Source organism: Eumetopias jubatus, unplaced genomic scaffold, assembly GCF_037043125.1.
Source record: "Eumetopias jubatus isolate StellerSeaLion01/CBP00866 unplaced genomic scaffold, mEumJub1_p1.0 scaffold_1, whole genome shotgun sequence".
NCBI lineage: Eukaryota > Metazoa > Chordata > Mammalia > Carnivora > Otariidae > Eumetopias > Eumetopias jubatus.
This window is the reverse complement of record NW_028274807.1, coordinates 54884167-54908886: the sequence shown is the minus strand read 5'-3', so window position 1 is coordinate 54908886 and position 24720 is coordinate 54884167. Positions and strand designations below refer to the sequence as shown.

The 24720-nt window shown below is 35.6% G+C and overlaps 1 protein-coding gene across 1 annotated transcript in view; it reads right to left on the bottom strand.

Annotated features, from left to right (window-relative positions):
• Positions 1 to 20324, bottom strand: part of TRAT1 (T cell receptor associated transmembrane adaptor 1) — a 32083-nt gene extending 11759 nt beyond the window's left edge. Inside the window, exons 1-3 of the mRNA XM_028110521.1 lie at positions 20108 to 20324; positions 8919 to 9029; positions 1567 to 1603 (exon numbers count right to left, since the gene is read on the bottom strand). Of these exons, the coding sequence (XP_027966322.1) occupies positions 1567 to 1603; positions 8919 to 9029; positions 20108 to 20114 (155 nt within the window). The 5' untranslated portion in view covers positions 20115 to 20324. The remainder of the gene's footprint in view (positions 1 to 1566; positions 1604 to 8918; positions 9030 to 20107) is intronic.
• Between the last annotated feature and the right edge of the window lie 4396 nt (positions 20325 to 24720).

Sequence of the window (24720 nt, the reverse complement as noted above, 5' to 3'; positions counted from 1 at the left end):
TGCTACAAAGGTGATTTTGGCTCCCAAACTACATAAACAGAAATAGACAAGCTGTGAAGTACATACATAATTAACATGCCAGCCACTTGTTATAGCTGAATTCTGCATTGTATATTCAAATTATGCCTAAATTGAGATTTATTACAATAGATAATAGATTACTAAATCCAGGAGGGACAATCTGCATCTTCCCATCTTTGCATCTCTTGTGTAACACAACTCCTATTTGTTGAACAAATACTTATTGAATGAATGAATGAATGAATGAATGAATGTTATAAAAGAACCAACTTCTTTTTCACACTTGCCCTATAGGTAAGAGCTCACTTACTATGAGATGGATATTTTACCAATTTTCCCTTCTGACTCTTACCATCCCAATCCAAGAGTACCAACACAGTCTTTAGCAGAATGATCAAATCACTAGACTTTCTATCACATTGCATCTTAATTGCCTTTCAAATGACAAGTATCAAATCAATTGTCCAAGAAATTAACTTCCACATGGAAAATCCATATAGGATTTTCTTTGTCATGTTGTTTGTTGTAACCAAATCAACAAATCTCTCTGTATATGAGATAATGCATTGAAATTTATCTCCTGTTATAGAATCCAATGGTAAATCATAAAAATAAAGATTTTCTTCTTTGTGTGAATCTGCCTGCAGCCTACATCCTGAATGTCAGAGATATTTCCACATGGAGAAAAATTTTAAAAAGACCTTTTAGAGGCTAACAGAAAGCTTGTAATCTTATCCTACCCAGTGAGAAAGCTCTGTGTTTGTGAAAGACCTTTCTGCCTTTCAGTCTACCATTTCAGAAAGGTCTTGAAGAGTCCTCTAGGAAATTCTCTATATTTAGATGTTTTTTAGCCTAAAGGAGAACTCTCCAATCTAATAACACATTTGGGCCAAAATATACTGTGCAAGAAAATGAAAATTCTTTGCTACGATTTATGCCGTAAACCTTCTTTTGTGTAAAAAAACAAAAAACAAAAAACATACAAATTTCTCTACAATTAAGTCGACAGATATTAAAGAGAATACATTATATCTGTAACCATATATTATTTAAGGTTGATTTATCACATTTCCCCACTGATTGACATTACTCTCAAAAGCAACACACCACAAAGCATCCTTATCTAAGTATGCATGTATATATATCTTAAATTTTATTTAGGTATTGCCAGATTTCTTTTCCACCCCAGTTTCTTAGGGGCCCCACAATTCCATATATAATTAGACTGCATTCTTACAATCTGATCTGAATCATAATCTAGGATAGATCCATCTGAAATTGACAAGAATTCTGTAGATACCAGGTTAGAGTCTCATTTTGTCCCTTAACCAGCTCTCTTATTGACTCAGGATAAGTAAATAACTAAGGAAGATAATAACATTATAGCTTTTGATCTTCAGAGAGGAGTGAAAGTAATTAAAACTCACTTTTCATTTTATTTTTACCCAAATGTGACATCCCTGAGCCAAACCTATAAGCAATGTAGCATTCGGTATGCCCCCTTATTAGTTGGGAGTCATAATACATAACTTATTTTCTACATACCTGGGAATGTAGTCTTCAGAGTACCTGTACATGTTATCTGAAAGATATTAAAAATAGACAAATTAAAAGAGTAATGACAAATTAAAAGAAATTTTGACATACACTTAAATGTTCTAGAAAATGTTGTGAGGGGAGCTTAGCTTCAGTGTCAGTTAACATCTTAAATCAAGACACTCAGCCACCACCACCAGACATAAAAAACTTCTCTGATTTGGACCAGTCATATATATTCTCTCTTGGTAATTTGAGATGGAAACACAAGCACAGCTTGCAAGTGATGTAGGGCCTGGATTTGTGGCCATTTCATGGATGGGAAATACCAACCTATGAACGTGGGGACCTCTATTAATGCCTTTGCTGGGGGGCAGTCCAACATGGGTGGGGCACACTGTCCTTTCAGCCTTCACGTTTCATGAAACACCTCTGCCTCCTGTCAAATTTCCCTCTCTGCTCTTGCTGATTTGAATAAGCTTTTCTTCCTTACCCAAAACAAACAAATGAAAACAAAAACACAAAACAAAACAAATCCTAAACTTATTTATTTTTGAAGTGTCTGTTAACACTTCTTGTCATGTGAACAACATAAAAATTATGTTCAGGAAGTTTCTCTGGTTGTGATTCTATCTCATCTACATGGTGTAAACAGAAGTAAGGAGAGATGAGGATTCTAGGGAGACGAGATCTGGAAAAAGTTGGGAACACAGTCTAAAAATAATCAAAACACAGAGTGGCTTTTAAAAGAAACAGTATACCGGTATGCAGTATCAATACTGACCAGAGATCTGATGTAGGATCATAAAACCATGAAAAAATTCTGTACCAAGTCTCAGAAAGTAACCCACTGTTGAACATTGAAGGTGGTGGTTCAAAGGCAAATAAAAGAAAGTATTCTTGCTTCAAATTAAATACATGTATTCAAACTTGAAAAAAATAGTTTTAAGAATTTTTTAGTGAATATCAATAGATTCATAATGAATTATTGAGAGAAAATAGGTGAAATTTAGAGCACAGTTTTAATAAGATCAATATTATGAAGAAGTCTGTATTATCTGTTCATCAAATTTTCTTAGATATTGAATTGAATGGATGTGTATATTATGATATTTATTATATTTTGACTGTATTATTCAGTGTGGCATTGAATAGCAAAATCTTGCAAAAGCTATTTCTATAAAAATGAAGCCCATATTATCTAAGTCTCTGGCAATAACACAGAGAAAATAGTAACCAAAGGGTGATCTTTCAGTTTTCATATATAAAAAATACCGTGTAGGTAAGGAACTAGCAAAAATATTTCAAATGACTGAGTAAGTCACCAATCAACTAGAAAGATTATTTTTAGTTAGATTTATATGTGACAAAGTTGAAGTATTCTCCAGAAAGTTCACGAACTGTTAGAGAAACATATTGGAACAAATTATTAAAATCATCATGTTGGAGGATCATATGGACATGTCACATGTCGGTGTCTTTGGAAGAATTAAAATACATATACAAGAATTTAGTCAAACCATAGCCTGATGTATTATGGAAAAGATTCAGGGTGAGAAATCAGAAGACTTTGGATCTGGGTAGCAGCTCTTCAATGCATTTGCCATGTAACAACATGCAAATCACTTTAAAACTCTGATTCTCACTTTATACATAGAGATAATAATGCCTATAGCATGTGAGTAGCTATGGAAGATAAATGAAATAATTTTTGTTAAAAACATTTTAGAAAATGACAAAGTTGATTTTCAATAATATACATTCTAAATCCAATCACAATTTAATTGTGCTGATTGGAATAGAGTCTCTTCATTAAATGGATTAGCTGAAAACAAGCTGATATAATTAAAATGCTATTTACAAGATTTTTAAGTAAAGCTTGATTTGTCATGAAATGACCAAATCTCACTTCTGGCAAGAGGATTGTCACCGAGTGAGTGTTTTTAATCTTTTAATTAAAAAATAAACAAAGAATCTGAAAACAAAAATAACAACATTATTACAGAAAATAAGAAAAAACAGGCATGGGGTCAAATGTTTCTGCACACCGATAAAAGATAATGTGGATTTTCCAGTTGGAAGTGCTTGGAGTGTGAATGTTGGTGTCTGGAAGGTACAAGAATGTGATGTGTAAAAGGATAGCTTTATGGAAAGAAAATGTTGTTGGATGTATTATCAGTACAGAGAAGCAAAACAAGGTTTGGACCAAAAAGCTTTGTGGGGAAAAAGGAAGCAGAAGCAACTCTATGAAGGATACAATATAATGATGTGATGCTTAAATGGAAGGAAAAGAAACTAAAACAGTGTGAGGAAGAAAATAAGTATTGGGAAAAGATATTATACATCAAGACCAATCATATTGAAGAAACACCCTGAAAGTGTCCTTAAAACGTTCAAGGTCGCCACCTTCCACACTCCTCTTAGAATTTAAATGTATAATCTGAAGCTGGACAATCTGTACTCGTATGGTTTTAGTAAGTTCCTTCTTATAGTAAGAAGTGTGATAGCATACGATTTCTTTAAATAGAGGAGTGGTAATCAAAAGTTTAGAGGTTGGGGCTGAGGAAAAAGGTCAGCAAGCTCATGCTCCTGAAGAGAGTTGGCTCGTTCATGAAGACTTCTAGGTTTTAAAAATAAATGGCATGATTTAGGAGCTGCCTAATCATCTCAATGATATTTAGTAAAACAAAAAGCAGTTTTTATGTTGCTATGAAGCAGTTACATTTGCAAGAGTCTGTGTGAGAAGAGCTGGGTGAGTTTTCACCATGCTCTCTGTGATTCAGATACAGACAACTTGCGGTCAGCTTCATGGTTGAGAGCCTGTAAGCAAACATTTGCTTTTATGTTTTCTCCTTTATAGTGTTTACTCTTCCATGTGCAATATATAACAATAAGAAACAACAGCACCTGGCTCAAACTCCATAATAACATTTTTGATACATTCTTAATGCGAAAATGTGAAAAATGTGCCATAATTTTCTAGTGAGTAGGAAGGAGATATACTGATAAGACTTTGATGTATGAGCAAACCATACACTTATTTATCCTTCTTCTCAAAACAGAGAAGAAAGGCCGGATAAAGAAAATTTGGGGGATTTAAAGGAGGACAAAGCTAATACCTTCCTAGCAGAAAAAGAAATAAATATAATCCTCCTAAAGAACAAACAAAAAATCACCTAAAAATGTAAGGTTTATTTTGGGGGGAAGGGAGAACTCCATTACAAAGCTTTTACCTAACACTGCTACAGAAAACATCAAGGAGAGGCTTATCAGATCTATCTGATTGAATGTGGAGATATTGCATTGTTGCTGGGATGGAGATTTTCTTTTGTAAGATATTTAATATACCAGCACAACTTATTCACCGACTGTTCGTCATAGGTGGAGTCATATCTTGCAAGTTTCTTAGCCACAAAGAATAGCACAAAGATGCAAAAATAAAAAGTTCCTTGAGGCCAGATATGGGAGCATTGTGTTCGCAGACCAAGTGGCAGAAAAGCTGGCTAATATAATTGAATCTCCTCTGGTTTGTCTGTCTAGGAGAAATGAAGCCAGGAGGAGCCTTTAGCAGGACTGGAAAGAAGTCAGCTTGCAGAGCTAATCCCAGAGCCACCTGTAGTCTCTACGTGAGAAAGACAGACAGTGCTATATTTGGTCATGTGGACTAGCAAGGGTGGCAATTATTACGGATGCTTGGGGAAAGATGTCGGGAGAAGCTGGGGCGGTTGGGAGAGGGTTGCAGAGAGAAAATAGGGAGATGGGATGAGAAGGAAGGGCATTTTGGCATCAATGAGCACTGCTGCAAGGCTAATCTGAGGTTTGCACGCTAATAAAATGCAAGACCCAGGGTTGTGTGCTCCACGTAAGGAGGGCATGTTATTGCTCAAATAAAATAGTTTGCAGTGCCTAATGGTTAGAACCAATCCTATGAAAGCCTACAGAAAACTCTCTAAAATGCACCTGTTATGACTTAAATGGACACAGTGGTTACTGCTAAAGCTTAGGTTATTGCGTAGACATGTTAAATGATATAGAGATGGGGCAGGAAGTGACAGGGGAACTGGAGAGTATCTAGAGAATACAGAGATGGTGGGAGCGGTGAGCAGCCAGAGAAACTCCCTGAAATACCTGACACTAAAATTAAATGGAATAAGATGTAGTCATAGCAAGCCCTTCACTAATACTTGTGGAAGGAGAGAAGGAAGCACCAGGGCCACAGAGAGTGGTAATGTGGGCTGTGCCCTGTGCAAGACTGACCTCCTCAGTCCCCAGCACTGTGCTGAGGGATCCATAGAATTCACACAAAAACCCTTGGTCTGGATGATATTTTCCACATTTTGTAGACAGGGAAACTGAAACTATAAGTTATGTTTCTTGTACAAGAGATCTCCCAGGTAAATATTAAAAGCAGGGTTCTAATTCATGACAGGTTGACTTCAAAAGTCATGATGTTAAAAACAAATTGGGAGAACTGAAATTGATTTTTAAAAATACAACAATGAATGTAATTTACTCTTTCCTGGTTTTTTTTTTTTTAAATGTTATTTCCCACCATACTGTTTTTAGACAAAGTAATTTGTGGCACGCTTGAGGCAGTTAGGATTCGTACAATTGAAATGAAAAAAAATTTGTGTTTTTTTTTTAAGAAAAAGCTTTTCTCTTTCCCTTCCTCCCTTCCTCCTTCCTTTCTTCCTTTCTTTCTTGCTTAAAAAGTTAGTCTACTATATTTTAGTAGTGGTCAACTAACCATTATGAGAAAACAACTCCCAAAAGGAGTCCATATGGTGGCAAATGATATGAATATGGATAAATAAATTCCAATGTACAAACTACCAAAAATGAGAACTGAAAAGGCTACTCGTTCCCTGGCCCCACACAGATCCCCAGAGAACTGCCACTGGAATCAATAGAGAGTGAAGTACTGGTTCACATCTGGTCCTGGCTTCCATCTTAAATTATTTCAACTCTATAGCCCTCAATTCACCTTTTCTTTTTTAAAAGATTTTATTTATTTATTCGAGAGAGAGAGAGAGAGGGAGAGGGAGCATGAGCAGGAGGAAGGGGCTGAGGGAGAAGCCGACTCCCCAGTGAGCAGGGAACTGGATGCGGGACTCGATCCCAGGACCCTGGGATCATGACCTGAGCCGAATGCAGACCCAGATGCCTCTCAATTCACCTTTTTCTAATACAAGTGACAATATTATCTGCATTCATAAAATATCTTAATGGGAAAATTAAAATATAGTCATTTTAAGCTATTATATAAAGAAAAGTGCTACTCTTTGTTCATTTTTTTCTGACGGAAGCCTTTTTCAAAGATGTTAGATGATGGGTCATTCATGCATCTGACTTATGAAATTTGTTTCAAAAAACATTTGATTTAAAAAAGAATTACTGATAATATATGGTGATTAACATAACATAATAAAATAAATAAAATAAAATAAAATAAAAAAGAATTACTGAAATCATTGCTAATGGAAAAGCATTGCCTGCCTGGCATTTCAGGCTTAGAAATGATATAATAAAGATCCTAAAAGAATGTTGGGTTTCTGGCTGAGGACATTTGGTCAACAACGTAAAAGCAACATGTGCTAGTGGAAACCATTTTGGACAGAGAATTAGACAGGGCCCTTGTCCTTTACTTTGCTATTGAGCAGACATGTGACCTCAGCTATGCCACTTCACTTTCTAGTGCCTCTCATCTTTTTTGAGAGGTGGGACAGTAACACCATCTTCATATTTTATATTTGTGTTATCCTAAGAAGATCAAGGACTCTCCCCAGAATCTGACAATTGTTCTAAATTAGCTTCATGCAGTTTTTCTTGGTCATGTGTCTAATGCAATTTTATTAACTTTGCTTTATTTCTTTTCATCTGTTAAAATGCATTGACATTTTCTCTTCTCTTCATTATTACCACTGAAATGTCCTGCTCCCAGAGATAGCTGGACTTTCATATCCGTCTATCCATCCATCCATCTACCCAAAACACTTGTGTTGAATGCCAGTAGTGTGCAAAGATTGTGCCAACTGCCAGGCATTGCACTATTTCAATCATGTCCATGAGGGTGAAAGCCACATGGTTAAAACTGCTGACCGGCTTGTTGAAAGGAAAAGCTAACGCCAGAAGTGTTAGAAAATAAGCCTGTGGGTCAGCCTGTTGCTTTTTCATTTCTCTTCTGATCCAATCCAGCTAACTGTACTTTACAGGCTCTGACTGATGCTGAGGGATTTGAGCAGGCTCGAGTGGAAGCTTGAGGAGTTAGGTCTCCACTCTCCCCATCGGGTTATCAGTGAGAACCTTTATGGCTGCTGCAGAATAGGCTACAATATCATGAGCTGTTGAGTTGGAGGAGGAAAACTACATTCTACCGTCCACAATAGCCAAACTGTGGAAAGAGCCAAGATGTCCATCAACAGATGAATGGATAAAGAAGATGTGGTATATATACACAATGGGATATTATGCAGCCATAAAAAGGAATGAGATCTTGCCATTTGCAACGACATGGATGGAACTGGAGGGTGTTATGCTGAGTGAAATAAGTCAATCCGAGAAAGACATGTATCATATGACCTCACTGATATGAGGAATTCTTAATCTCAGGAAACAAACTGAGTGTTGCTGGAGTGGTGGGGGGTGGGAGGGATAGGGTGGCTGGGTGATAGACATTGGGGAGGGTATGTGCTACGGTGAGCACTGTGAATTGTGCAAGACTGTTGAATCACAGATCTATACTTCTGAAACAAATAATGCAACATATGTTAAGAAAAAAGAAAAAGAAGAAGATAGCAGGAGGGGAAGAATGAAGGGGAGTAAGTCGGAGGGGGAGATGAACCATGAGAGACGATGGACTCTGAAAAACAAACTGAGGGTTCTGGAGGGGAGGAGGGTGGGGGGATGGGTTAGCCTGGTGATGGGTATTAAAGAGGGCACGTTCTGCGTGGAGCGCTGGGTGTTATGCACAAACAATGAATCATGGAACACTACATCAAAAACTAATGATGTAATGTATGGTGATGAACATAACAATAACAAATAAATTTCTAAAAATTAAAAAATGATACTATAGCATTAAAAAAAAAAAACCCACTACATTCTACCAAGACAATTCCTTCCTACTCTATATCCTAAGGCAGAGATAAAGCCAAGATTGGGAGTCTGTTTATATTCTAGTATGACTGCATTTTTAAATTAAGAGAAACCTAAGGGTGGAAAAAAAAGTATCAAATAGGTTTCCTACAGATAAAAATACCCTATTGCTTGACATTTCATAAAACTGTCTTCTTCTATAGGTTTTCCAGTGACTTGTCTCCATTCAAGCTGGTACTATCTGGCTATTTCTCAAAATGTCTTACCTTGTCGCTGCTTTTCCACATAGTGGGAAATATTGAAGATCAGTGATACAACCAGAGCTAACCCCAAAAAGGCTACAATTATCCAGGCATAAAACTGACATTCAGAGTTTCCTGGGGAAAAAAAACCAGACATACCTGTAATATAATATAATAGCTGCTTACCAATTTGTTTTGAATTGGGTATTCCCACAATTAAAACCATAATATTTATTCATAATGAAAAACAAATCCTTTGCCAAGAAATCAATTACCATTGACAGACAAAGACTTCTTACAGATTTCAAATGTGTATTGCTGGTAAGTCCCTGTATTCAGCATGGACAAAAGGAAGCAATTTCCCATGTTCTCCATGTTGATGAAATGAAAGACATTTTTAGTCTAGCTGCTAAAATTCGACAACTAGTGACTTTGTCATAAAAACTTTGGTTCAAAGTCAAGAACATCCAAATTATCCAGAATGATAATTTGCCATACTTTTCCCCTTTCTTTAATCTTCAGATATAGTCATATATACTTTCATTTATGGAAAACCACCTATCCCTTTCTATAAATCCCAGTAGTATAGGATACTGTATGTTGTGATAAAACAGTAATTCTGGCATTATAATAACCTCGTTTTGCCAAGACTGGCCACAAGGTATTTTTTTCATACTGCTTAGAGAACCATGAGTGGATATTGGAGAGCCAATTATGTTTTCCTTAGCCTTGTGAAGAGATTCTTTTTTTCATTCCTGAGCCATAGGGGGTTTTGTGGGATATTGCCTATCAGTTGCCCTTGATTATATATGGCAATCTTTACATGTATATGAGTGATTTCTAAGATAATTACCCTGATTTTATGCATTTAAATATATTATATGCATATTTATATATAATGCATAAAGTACATTATATTTATATATAAATACATTGATTTTATATATAATATATATATGATATGCATATATGTATACATATAGTCTATACCATATATCATAAATATTACATATTATAATATATATTTGTATATAACATATATAAATTATATTTATATATTATATTATATATTAATATTTATATTATATAGCATATAATATAGTTTTTAATATAATAATATTAATTTTATAATATAGACAAGCAGAAATGCCATGTGTCAGTAGCTGCAGCAGAGCTGATGTTCCTTCCCAGTCTCAGCTCCCCGTATGACTGCCCTGAATCAGACACCATGCTCGGTCCTTTCAAAGAAATCTAAATAGCATGATGTTAGGTACAATAAACAGAACAGGCAAATTCTTAACAGGAAGGAAATTAGTCTTACTTCCCTATCCTGTCTTTAAACCAGCAAATAAGAATACTTAGCCCAAAATGTCTTTTGTGCTGCAATCTTTTACTTATTTTCTATATCTCAAATTTGATGTTTGAATTGTTCATTGTTTGTTTGTTTTTGAGTACTTATTGACATCACGGTGTGGTTGTTGAATTGCCCTCAGTGGTCCTGTGTATTAGAGGAGGTCTGTTTTCCTTCCTTCCTTCCTTCCTTCCTTCCTTCCTTCCTTCCTTCCTTCCTTCCTTCCTTTCCTGGCATCATTTATTTTCAAGTGAACATAGGCATATAGATAATTAAATATATAAAATCTATATGCATTTGTGATATAGATGTACATCTACATATATTACATATTGCTTATTTATATATACTTTGCTTTTGTTTGAACTAGTCTGTGGCTCTTTAAACACCAATAAATCTGTCTACTAATGTCTGCTACCTCCTCTTTAATTTCATACCATGTTATTTAGATGTTATTTAGATGTTACCATAAACTCCACAGAGAATAAGACCATTTCTGCCTTCTGCGCTGCAGTGCCAGACATAATGCATATGATTTATAAAGATTTTTAAAGAATTAGTTAATAAATAGGAAAAATTAACTGATAATCATAGTGAAATGTGTGGTTTTATTTTCTTTAAGGGAATTTTTATGTTTCATAAAGTATAAGAAAATTGAGAAGACTTGAATAGTCTTTGGTTAAAAACACTAAGTTTTAGAAGGGCCTTATTTATTCATCATGAGCATAATCACATAATCCCATAAATATTTATGAGAATTCTACAACATAGTAATCATTAACTACTTAAAATATACCAGAAATTCTAGGTATTGCATGGTACTGCCTATATTCTTTGAATTATTTCTTTGATTTTTATTGTTTATGAAAAAAAACAGAAGTTTTTTTATACTGCTGAGTATACATTTTAAAAATCCTAGCAATATCAAAAATCCTAGCAAATCCTAGAACAACATTTAAGATTCTCTATTAGAGCATAAATGGGTCACTAATATTATACTAATAAGCCTTTTTAAAAAAAAACTTCCCACTAATATTATATTAATAAGCCTTTTTAAAAAAAACTTACCAGTGTGTCTAGGGGATTTTTACCATGTTATTATGTTATTTTTAGTGGCTGCATAGAATTACATAGTATTGTGGTATATGGATATGTGGTAAATGTGTATATGTGGTGAATAGGTATAATTCATCTACCCATTTCTCTAAGATGGACATTCTGATTTTTTAAAATGTTTTCTCTTACAAAAAATAATGCAGTGAAATTCATTATACCATGCTCCAATCATTCTCTGTATGTATGTATTATGTCTCTGTATATTTGCCCCTTTGCCTGAAATGCCTTCCCCCTTAGCCATTTGACGAATTCCTAGTCATCCTTCAAGACTACATTTTCTTTGAAGAATTCACTCTTTGCTGCTTGTCCCCCACCAAGTGATATCTTTTATATCTCTCTACATTTCAACAAATTAGTTGAAATATTTGGTGGTAATATTTGTTGAGGTAATCATTTATGCATAACGTCTCTCACCACTTGACTATGAACTTCTCGAAGGACAAAAAGAAGGTCATATTCATCTTGGTCTTCATTCCTCAATTTCCTCATTGTACCTATTTTTGTGGGGATTGAGATTCATAGAAGAGTGTTCCTCACTAATAAGATGCTCAATAAATATTAGCTATTATTCTTTTTAAAAAAATTTTTATTTGAGCACGGTTGACACACAATGTTACATTAGTTTCAGATGTACATTTCTATATATTATGCTATGGTCACCACAGGTATAGCTACCTTCTGTCCCCATACACTATTACAATACAATTGACTGTATTTTCTATACTGTACCTTTTATTCCCATGACTTACTCAATATATAACTGGAAATTATTATTATTATTATTCTCATCTTACAGCTAGTAAGACTCCTATTTTTATTTCTTCAACCTATTCAGCACAAAGAAGGTTTTCACTAAATATGTGTCAAGTGACTAAATAGAAGACAAGTGGAGTAAAGATGGGTAATGTAATGACTAGGGCCAACAGAAAAGTTCTGACCAAGTCTGAGGTCTAAACACACCCACAACCTTGGAAAGACAAGTTGAAGATTCTATTACATTTGTCTCTAGTATTATTGAGAAAGGACCTACCTTCCAGCAGCTAGGGAAGAGATCCTTGTGAGAAGGAGAGTAGCACATTAGGCCACTGTAGTCTTGGTGTAAGTGCTCATCGACAATTCCTAATTCTCTCTGTCCTGAGTCTATATTTACCCAACAACCTACAGATTATTGTATTTCCCCCCCCCCCAGGAAACTTGATACAGGAAGTTGGTGCTAACAGCCAGTCATCTGATTAAATTTATGGGGTGTCCACCACTATAAATATAAAATTTTATTTTCTTGTTTAAAAATCAGTCTTTGGGGAGTTTGGTTAAGGTCAGTGAAATCTCTGGGAAGAGGAATTTAGAAAATACCACTAGCTGAGGTAAGCTGTATGAGCCAGATGCAACCCTAGGAAATCTATGCCTGAGTAAAACTAGGATGTTAATGACAGAAGAGTCAGGGTGAGGAGAAATAATCTCCTTACAGAATGCACAATAACTTTCAAAGGGATGAAGTGGGATGTGCTGTCACTCTCTTCAACTTTTACTTTAAAGACCAATGTCTTTATTTTTATTCATTAAATACACCCTCTTCTACTATGAGAAGAGAAAAATAAGGGTTTTCCTATAGGTTGATAACATGGTTATCATAAACTGAGTGGCCTTATGAAATAGTTGTTCTGTCTGGTTATTGTTAGAGAAAGAATGAACAAAGTATAACTACTTAAAATTCAAATTATTGTTTTAGGCAAATATCCATTATTTTTTTCAGCCTAGTAATTGTATATACCATAATATAGTATAATATAGTATACCTTACCTAAGAACACATATCAAAGCTAATTTTTTATAGAGTTGGCCAGAAAGTTGCTTTGTTTTCAATGAAGCATTTGATAGATGTATAAATGATTTACCTTTGGCCAAATTGGGTGACTTGTAATCTTATGTTAGAAGTAGTTGAATCTAATTTTTCCAAAGAAGACATCCAGATGGCTAACAGAAACATGAAGAGATTTTCAACATCACTCATCATCAGAAAATACAAATCAAAACCACAATGAGATACCACCTCACACCTGTCAGAACAGCTAAAATTAACAACACAGGAAACAAGAGATGTTGGCAAGGATGTGGAAAAAAGGGAACCATTGTACACTCTTGGTGGGAATGGAAATTGGTTTAGTCACTCTGGAAAGTAATATGGAGGTTCCTCAAAAATTTAAAAATAGAGCTACCCTATGATCCAGCAATTGTACTACTAGGTATTTACCCAGAGGATACAAAAATACTAATTCGAAGGGTATATGTACTCCAATGTTTATAGTAGCAGCATCAACAATAGCCAAATTATGGAAAGAGCCCAAATGTCCATCAACTGATGAATGGATAAAGAAGAGGTGATACACATGCACACACACACACACACACACACACACACACACACACACACACACTGGAATATTTCTCAGCCATCAAAAAGAATGAAATCTTGCCATTTGCAACCACATGATTGGAGCTAGAGAGTATTTTGCTAAGTGAACTAAGTCAGTCAGAGAAAGACAAATACCATATGTTTTCACCCATATGTGGAATTTAAGAACATAGGGGGATAAAAGAGAGAGGCAAGCTATAGAGAATAAACTGAGGGTTGCTGGCAGGGAGGTGGGCAGGGGATGGGCTAAATGGGTGATGGGCATTAAGGAGGGCACTTGTGCTGAGCACTGGGTGTTGTATATAAGTGAGGAATCACTAAATTCTACTCCTGAAACTAACATTACACTGTACATTAACTAACTGGAATTTAAATAAAAACTTGGGAAAAAAAAGAAAAAAGAACATTTTACTTTAGAAAATTTGTCATTGGAAAAAAATAATAGGTCAGAATTATTGCATCAAATCCTATGGCATATACCCTGGGACCTTGATCATTCACTCATGCACATGCTGAAAGGATGCAAAACTGATTTGGGAAGGAAATTTTCACCCTGCCTATAGGTTCTCCCTGGATCTACCTCTGAATGGATGTAGAATGGGCTTCGATGGCTTTCTATTCTGAGACATATCCCAGTTATGTTCCTAAAGTTGTTTAAGAGAATATAAAGCTGTTTCCATTTCAGTTGACAATCTGCCTTAAAATGACAACAGAATACTGAACTTCAGGTTACAGTCAGGAAATAAAAATTAAAACACTTTGTCGCTCTTTTTGTTTTCCATTTTGTACACTTTCTGCCTATGTTATCTTGTTTTAAGGAAAAGAACCAGATGGATGAAACTTGCTATTTGAATTCATTAATTAAAAGGAGTCTATGGACTAGAAGATATTGTTTAATATATCACTTGGCATCTCTGGTAGAAGAAGCTGGGAATCTTCTCAAGAACAGGCACATTTTCACTCTTATGGTTCATGATGCCATCTGTCTGCATTTATATATTATCTGATACACAATCTACCTTAAGCAAATCTCTGGGATTATATGATACTCATTTTTGTGACCTAATCATATCCCTTGCTCCTTATTTTCCTTTGTCTTGATCTATTCGGTTATCCTTTATACTGACATATGCTTCTATGTACTTCAAATACCTCTCTTTCTGGGGGAAGGGTAAGAAAGCAAATAAATAAATAAAAAAGAATAATAGATCTCTAGAACTTATCCTAGAGAGAACTAATGATTTACTTCATACTTAGTGTTTTTTTTTTTTTTCCTTCCCAGCTCTCATAGCATCTAGTATTTAGTATATATTCAATACATAGTTGTGGTTTGGGTAAATAAAATAGAGCACTGTATAAAAAGGCATACTTCAAGGCAAAACCCCTCATCTTATTTTTATAATTACACTGATTCTAGCTATAAAATATTCTATCATTTGCACAAAATTCTATTTCAATTAGAAGTTTCCCTTTCTCCTTTTTAATTAAAAGGAACACTGAAAAACTTGTATCAGTCCATTAATTGGGACAAGAAGATAATTTGCTCTCAACTACAAAGAAACAACCAAATCAATGTTATGAGCCTACATTTTACATAAAGGCCTTAAGGAAAGTCCTAGTAATTTTCATGAAATATGTTAGCAATAGTAAGGCAAGAACTTAGACCACACTGTACATTCTTCTAGGACTCGGTTTTGTCATTTACTGTAACAATGAATTTGTTTCACATAATCAACTGGAGGCCTTCGAAAACACAGGCCAAATTCTAAAGTGTGGGGTTGGTTTAGCATGGTCTCTTGTTTCCTCTGATTTCGAGAGTCTTCAATTCCTATCTAACCTTCTTCTGTTTTCCAAGATTTTTTTCCTTGTGTAATGTGATATGAGTTTTAAACAGGAAGATTTTCTTTTAGAAACTTTGTATTTCATGACATACTTGATAGCTTCCATAAGTTTTTAAAGATTTTATTTTTAATAATCTCTACACCCAACATGGGGTTCAAAGTCACAACCCTGAGATCGAGTCACATGCTACACCAACTGAGCCACCCAGGCGTCCCGGCGTTCATAATTTTTTGATTGCCAACAATAAATGCCCCAATTTTGAAAAACAAAAAAACTTACACAGATGAGAAAAACAAAAAAATACAGATTTAGCTATTGAGTAGCTAAATGTTTGAGATTTTCAATTTGAATGACAGATCTATGTAAGTGTTCACATGCGCACACACATACTTTCACACCTCTCTTCACCCAGTTATTTCCCATATCCAGTATGAATCGCTCCAGACCCATGTGGGTATCTATTCAGCATAGATAATGCTTCTTATACTATTAGATGCACAAAGTGCTCAAAAGTTCTTGCCCAACAAATGCAATCTTTAGTATCATTATTTCATAATTGTAATTACTTTCATTTAAAAAGCTTTTATCAAGTTAAAAGGAACTCCCACCCAATTTGAATTTAGCTCTTCACACTGTTAAAAAGCCAAAGGCCTCAAGAAGTTGTTAATGAGGCAATGACAGCTAGAAAAACCATGATTTAAGTTTCTATCTAGCTTTCTACTGCCAGGGGCTAATCATGGTAGCTTTAACTATGAGACCTCTAACTCCTTTAATGCCAAAAGTACTTGGCAGGCACTGTATCTGGAATTCACATTTGCACGTGCTCTGGAGGGAAACCCAGCTAAGCAAATGTATCATTTTTCTGCTGGCAGGTTTGATTCGTACAGAAGCCTTCACTTAAGTAACAATAGAAAAACAATACGTATAATGCCTTAATTGTGTTTCCTTCAGGGAGTCTGTAACTGAGACAATTGTATGAGTTTATAGTATATAGGCTATGGATTTTCATGGTGGTTTCTCTTTGTTGGCTTGCAAATTCTGTCGGAGCAGTGACTATCTCCCTGTTGCATTCCATGAATATGTATATCTACTTTAGGCACCCCAGAAAGTTCAAAGAAAAAGTTCTGATATAACAATCCCCATGGATCTTATGCATAAAAAGAGTTTTTCTTACTGTGATGACAGTTTGGTGTGGAACTAGGCACAGTCTTGATGACTCTTTGCAGCATGTGGTCAGTATCCACACAGCCCCCCAGCCCACCACTGTCCATCCCTATCAACCCATCAGCAAAAGACATTAGAGTCATTGATAGAAACACTGGAAGGGATTCTCAAATCTACTCCCAGGCTCTCGAGTAAATAAGATATTGTTTTTAATGCAAAATTTTATACCTGTCAACCTTAAGTAAGGGTATGCTATGAACGGAGGGTTATTTGAGAAATGGATGGTGTATGTTGGGGAAGGATGGAGATGGGGAGAGGGACAATAGCAACACGGGGCATTGGAATATCTGCTTCAAAGTGCAGAGGAAGATTGAGTGTAGGCACTTCCTAGTTGTATGTCTTTTTGCATCTCACCGAACCTCACTAAGTTGGTTGTAAAGCTGGAGTTCAGATCCCCATCTGTGTGACATAGTACATCATAGTTGCTCTTAACCAACATTTAACTGAATTTGTTAAAGGGAACATACATGGGGAGGGAGGTGGGGGTAGATTTTAAGACAGCATTTTATAATTCCCCCAGTACTGGACTACTTGTCACTTTTATAATTAAACTTTAATTGGGATTGGTCAACTTGAGAAATCCTTTTGGGATTGGAGGGCTGCCCAAATCCCTGCCATTGATGAGTCTTTCTTTATCTGTATTTACTACTCCATTTTATATATGTACTTATTGTTTTCCATTGGAGAAGCACCTTGGCGAGATCCTCTGAAGATGTCATGGGTGTGTGGGAAATCTTCATCCAACAAAATTTTAACTACTCTATTTCTTTATTGTTTTAAGAAGGCCTGTCAATCTTTTTCTGTCTTCTTTCTAGTTCTGTAATACTGAGAGAATTAAATGAAATTCAAAACGCCTGGAAATGTAACCAATAATGATGTTGACAATCTTTCCCGGATTGACTTTCCTTAAAATCACTGCATACATTACCTAAATTAAATGATGAAACACATTGTCTTTGACCCATCTCTAATTTAAAGAACACGTAAGTTTAAAAGATGATTCATAAATTAGTCCTACCTCATCTCTAAAGGAAAGACTCATTGTTCTCGGAAAGGCGATTGAGGCTCAAGGGAAGAGAAAACTGAGTAAAGACAATGAAAATCCTTTTTTTGAAAAACAGCAACGTGTAATTGTAATGAAGTTGCGGATCACTCTGTGAACTAAATGAACGGTAGCCCACAGGAGTTGTTCTCACCAGTTCATTCTGCTAATATTGATTTTATGTGCATGTAGAAACATGGTAGGAATTATGATATTGGCCCATTTATTGATGCAGTGAGTGCAAGGCATTTAGGCAGGAGAAACCCAAGGAGATTTGGTTTCTTATGTTCCTTTACGTAACTAGGAATAATTTCACTTTTTCACACTAATTTTCTTTTTAACTTCACTTTATCTAAATGTAAAAAATACTATTGTCTGACTCTTCTCTCACATTAAGTTTTTTTCCCCTCCTTTTAAGATCTATGAGTCTTTAACAGCAAATACTTGATATTTTTATCTCTTCTGTGACATTGTCGAAGGTCTCAACTGTCAATGGAGGAACTCCTGTGTTACCTCTAAAGGGAACATCTAAACTACAAAATGGTATGGAAGAAATTTTATCATATCCCTCATAAAATTAGAATTAATGAATCCTGGAAATAGTTGAACGTCATATTCACTGCCTTTGGCCTTCCCAACCTTCCTGAATTCCCCAACACCATCATCTCATGGCAACTATTCATCATACTGCCATGTCTATTTTTTGCAGGGCACTAGCGAAACTGGAACAGTTGTTTTTGCTAATCTATGAACCTGGAAAAAATAAAGATAGGTGTGCAAATCGTATGTCAGGCTTATGCTCCCTGTGTGATTAATCCAATCAATTGATTTTAATATTCAGCAAACAAAATACTGGGAAGCAAACACACAGAAATCATATATAATATCTTTACCCTATCAATGGCTCCCCTACAATTTGATATTAAAAGTACTACAAGCACAATAATTAAGCAAAAGATATATTCAGGCAAACTGTATGATGATAAACAGCTTAAAAAGACATGTAAAAATGTTCAGCTTCATTATAATCAAAGTAATGCATTATCAACAACGGGTTAGCATATTGTACTTTTATTAGTAAAGATTTTTTTAGGTGATACTGGCCTGGTCAGGAGAAACACGCTAGGATGAGAGTGGATTTGGCATCACTCTTGGAAAAGCAACTTGATAATAATGAGACTTACAGTGTTCATTACCTCTTACTCAGTAATGCCAATTCTAGAAATTTTTCCTAAGAAAATAACCCTTTAGGAAAAGTATAGAGATGTTCATCTTTCTGTCATTTGACATGTAATATAACTGGATACAACGTAAATGTCCAACAATAAAGAAATAGCTAAGGAAACTATAATTAACCCAATGGCTGTCATTGTCTACATTCATCTAAAATGATTAGGCAGAAATTATCATAAAAAGGGAAATACTTGTTTTCTAATGTTAGCAAAAAATCTGGATATCTGATTTTATGTTCATTATTTTTTCAGGTATGCAAAACAAACCATATAGAATGCATTGAAATAAAAGTAGGAAGGAAATACAACACAATATCTTGCGTTTTTAATTTTTTTCTTTTTCATATATATTTCAGTCCTCCTACTTTGTAGAACATGTGTCTTTTACAACAAAAGATGTTTATTAAAGACATAAAAAGTACATAAAACATTAAAACGGTATGAACCATCAACGTGGAACAGACACTCGGCTAACTGATGGGGATTCAAGCCTTGCGATCCATGCCACGGAGATCAGATTTTCACTGGCCTTTGCAGAATGTCATCTCTCTGATATCGACAATTGTATTAATTTCTGGGAAGATAATACATTTCCTAAACTCAAAGGAATTAGAATGTGGTTACTACTAACCTGCTTTATAACTGTATCACTAGACTAAAGAGGAATACGCAGGATCACCAAAAGTTTCTTTAAAAATAACAGATACTGTAAATGACATAATTATCAGCAAACACTTATTGAATGGCTACAACTAGCTTTATCTTATGAAATTTCCCTTTTTTTTCTTTTAAGAGAAAATAATCAACTTATATTCATCAAAATATTTCCGAGTATGTTCTAAATTATACTAAAGGTTATCTCACATTTTAAAAATAATGTGTAAACTAATTTACTTCCCAAATCTTAAGTGTTTTTTTGGTTGGAGACGTGGAAATTATTTAGTGAATTTTTAGGCATAGGAATAGAAGAAAAGAATTGAAAATGCCACTTACCTGACATGCTTCCCTTGTCAGAGAAATCCTTATGTAGCCATGAGGCAAATGTGTGGATTAAAAATGCCCCCACAAACTTTTTTTTCCAAGTTGTTCTGGTATTTTAGAAGCAGTGTGCTAGTAAAGTGTGTCTTTGTACCTCAGTTTTCTCTCTTCTGTGTCTCAAAATCTTTTGTGTGTACTTTGTTCAGTTACAAACAGGAAATGTGGTGATGGAGGCTTCTAGAGGTTTGATCTGAAACTAGTACGCTCTTAAATTTTTGTGTTACGTGAGAAGAAAAATCCCATGAGCCTCTGTATTCTGGCATTTGGATTTTTATCGATACCTTATTTTAAGTTAAAAATGACAACAAAAGCAAAGTATGAATTAGGCCGGGAGGGATCTCCCATCCCTCTGGAGAGAATCCAGGGATCGCCTCACAAGTGAGTTCACATGGAAACAAACTAAAATATATCAACCTGAGGAGGAAACAGTGAGAAGCCCCCAGATCTGCTCAGCTGTTGGTTGTGTTTTCTTTGAGGCACAATGAAGGAAAGGAGACTGATGCTTTTTGAACATTGCTATGTTATCAGCCTGCCTTCTTTACCTGGTCCCACTGGGAGACTGGGTGCCTGCCTTCTTTCCCGGCCACTCTCACTCCAGCCAATAAGAGTCCGTCTGCCCAATCTAGGGCCACTTGGCAATGAGCTCCAGCTCTCAGTGCACACTCCACTGTCTCAGGAATCAGAGACTCCTAAATGTGAGTGTGCATAAATATGCTCTGTGGCACTGGTTTAACACGCATATTCCTGAGTCCTACTGAATCTGAACATTTGGAGCAGAGTCCAGGAATCTGCCTTTTTCACAAGTGCCCCCTGGTTATTTTAAAATATATGTGTTCTCAATAACGCTCTGAAAAACTCATGTGTATGTCAATAGTAGAGTTTATTTTTAGCATTAGTCAGATAAAGATGATCTGGGCAGTATCTGTGTATATGGTTTGTATGTGTTTGTATGTACATATATCTGCTGCATATTGTGTGTGGATATTTGATTATGGATTCTACCAGTTTTCTTTAGTTATAGAAAAATGACAAACCTAAATCCAGTCTACTACAAAAGAGGATGCACATAAACTTTAAGAATTTAAACTCTAAGGAAAACTTAAAAATGAGACTTTTGATGCACAGACTCAGAATAAAAATATTAAATGGAGGCAGGATATCTTACTTTTGCTGATTTCTCTAAGATTATTGGGGCAGGGAGAGTATTGATCTTATCCATCATGAAAACCCCAGCATCTACAATAATGTCTGGCATGCTGTAGGTCTCAATAAATATTCTCACAGTGATTGAATAAATAAAAGAATGTTAATTTTCTGCTTTCTCCTTGCTCCGTTATATAAAACAACTTCCTAGTACTCAAAATACAGTGCTTCTTTATTCTTTGAATGAAGTTGACTAAACAGTGTTTTTTTAGTTGACTAAACAGATTTTTCCACTTCAATTGCTTTCCTCCCAAATATTTCTTGTGAATCATTGAATCAGAATCTCTAAAACGGAAAGAGACCATGGCTTCCCTAATCCTCTAAAAAAGCATTTTCAAAATACATTTCATAAAACACCAGGCCTTAGAGGAAAATTTGGGGATAAATGCTCCTTCGACAGATATACTTGGAAAAACTATTATTTTCACCTTCATGGATGCATATGAGTATATAAAAGCTTAGGTAAGTCCTACAAAAAGTACACCTGAATAGCCACTTTAACAGAGTTTTTTTCTAAACCTATTTGGCCAGAGAACTTTTTGTTCAGCACCATCCATTAGCAGGGTAACAGGTTGGATGAAACAGGCCTGGATGCCCACAGACCAAGAGCTCAAGGGAATAGAAGTCTCAGGTTCATGCAGGGACCAGAGAACAACAAAGAATTAGAAGGATCCATCCAACAATTAGGTAGGACCACAGGAATGGAGATCTATTCAGAGGGAGAGGGCCCAGCTGTGGGACAGTTGTGAGGGGTTGGGCTTTGGCTAAAAGAGGTCCTGGCAAGGAAAATAGAAGCCCCAGGGTCCAAAGGAAAGCACATAGATTGCCTAAGCGGGAGCATGGAACCTTGAAACATGGCAGAGTAGACACCCGTTTATATCAGCAAGGGCCTACAGAGGACATGGGAGAGAGAAGGGGTCTCAGGACTGGAGATTTATGTGCAGGCATCTCCTGTTCAAGCAAGACTAATGCAGTGGATGGGGAAAGAACAGGGATACCCTGGTTGATCCATAGAACACAAATCCAGAAACAAGGGTGTTCAGTGTTTGGCTTTGGTTATGGAGAAGGTTAGCTTTAGTGAGAATAATTCAAGTGAAAAGGCAGGAATCTTGTGCTTATCCTGGAGGTGTATGTCTCAGGACAACCCAACAGGGACATAGTCTCAAACCAAATGAACCAGTTGGGCCAGCATCCAAAGCTACCCGAGGGCTTCGCTGGCTCAAGTCTGTGTGACACGTACCACAGTCTGCAGAAATCTGGGGAAGGCAAGAGCAGAGGAGACAGGCAGGGACCGAGAAAGGGTATATCCCAGTCCTTCAGGTCAGTAAGGCAGTCTGTGGTACATGCTGAGTGATTACTTAATAGCCTCACCCAGTTAATGAACACGATGCATGATTGGCATTTCTAAAGTGGTAAAACTTCGGCTGATAGATCTGAACCACTTCACAATTTCTAATTATTAGAATACTTTCTAAAAGTGATCTGCATGACAGTGTGGCCCATTCTGTAGATTTATTAAATCAGGAGATAGAGTAAGATTGTCCAATGTCCCACAGAAAGTCTGTGACTTTGTATTAAATAGCTCCACAAATGTTTGAAATTTGCCAGGGGAGAAAAAAGATAGCTTTTCATTAAATATAGGTGGAGCCCATGGAGACATTATCAGAATATAAAAGAGCCTATAGATTTATGTTTGTTATGAAATACACTAGTGAGTGCAATCAGAGATTTGAATGATGGCTTCATGAGTCATGTTCAAATAATAAATAAACATGAGGCTTCTGTAGTACTTTTTAATGAGTTGAGTTATCGAAATGAAGTTTAGCAGATAGCTGGACTAAGCAGATCTGTCCTGACAAGCTTGAAGCAGTTAAAAATATAAGAAATTTTGGGGGAACGTATGTGGTTCTGATGGGCACCTGTCAAGAAATGAGAATTTTAAGCCATCAAAATTGCAGTTTTGTTTCCAAAAGAAAATGAAAAATATATCAAAATGGCAGCTGACATTCAGAGCTTCCACACTCAGAAAAATGGGTCATAGTTTATAGAAAGAAGACCAATTTTCAGGTCTCTTTTTTGATCGTCATCTATTATTTTTATTTTAATCCTTATCACCATAGTATATTTATTTATATCTGTATATATCGCACAAATATATATACTACACACACACACACACATATGAATATGTATTTTAAAGTTCATGGGGTTTCACACAGTTAACAGTAGTTACTAACAGGGGACTACCTGGAACTTTGGCTTTACACTTTATAAATTTGTCCATTGTTTAAATTATTTCCTATAATATGCACTAAATAAAATAGTTGGAATAAAAGATGCCTCCTTATTTTTTTTAAAAGATTGTATTTATTTATTCCAGAGAGAGAGAGAGAGTGGGGGGATGAGTAGACTCCACACTGAGTGTGGAGGCTGATTCAGGGCTTGATCTCATGACCCTGAGATCATGACCTGAGCCGAAACCAAGAATCAGACACTAAACTGACTGAGCCACCCAGGGGCCCAAGATGCCTCCTTATTTTAAAAGATCTTTGGAGTACCTTTGTTTTATAGAAACAGAACTTCTCTCTCTGTGTGATTTTTCTTTATTCCAGTAAATCATTCTTTAGTAAGACTGAAGCTGGTATGCAAACAACTTTATGAAAGACAGGAGGGGAGGGACACTGTGCTTCCAATTATGTGGTTTTAAAATATGAAATTATTAAAAAGTAATTATGGTGTTACATCTGATTAGACTATATTGATGATTCATATTTTCATTGAATTTGCTCTATAAGTTCCCCCAGAAGACATAATTATTCAGGTAGAAAAGAAAAAAACAAGTTAAAAGTGATAGAACAATGCATGGATTTGGCATCAGATTCTCAGCCCTTTTTATTTTACTTATTGTAACTTTATAGGACCAGAATCCTTGGAAAATCAAATACTATAATAAAAGAGTAGATAAAATTCAGAAACAAGGGAGAGTAATGGCTAATAGTAGATACAGTCCACCTTCCTCCATGTGAAAGGCTTAAGTAGTCAAATTTTCTAGGAGAAAACAACTTGCCTCCTAATTTCTACATAACGTCCCAGAGAGAGTGCTATTGGTAAAGTCAAAGCATTCTGAAAAATTTTGTTATTTGAAACACAACTGGCTCAGAGTAAATCCAGTTTATTTACCATAGAACTTCTCATAGCTTTAGTAAGTTAATATACAATTTCTCTTTTCAAGAGGAAGATATATTCAGTATCCCCAAAAATTATTTCACAAGGGAAACCTTCTCTTATTTTATTATTTTATTATTTTTTCAAAGCCTTTTGCAGGACTACCACTCTGATGACGAAACACTGGATCAAGCTACTTT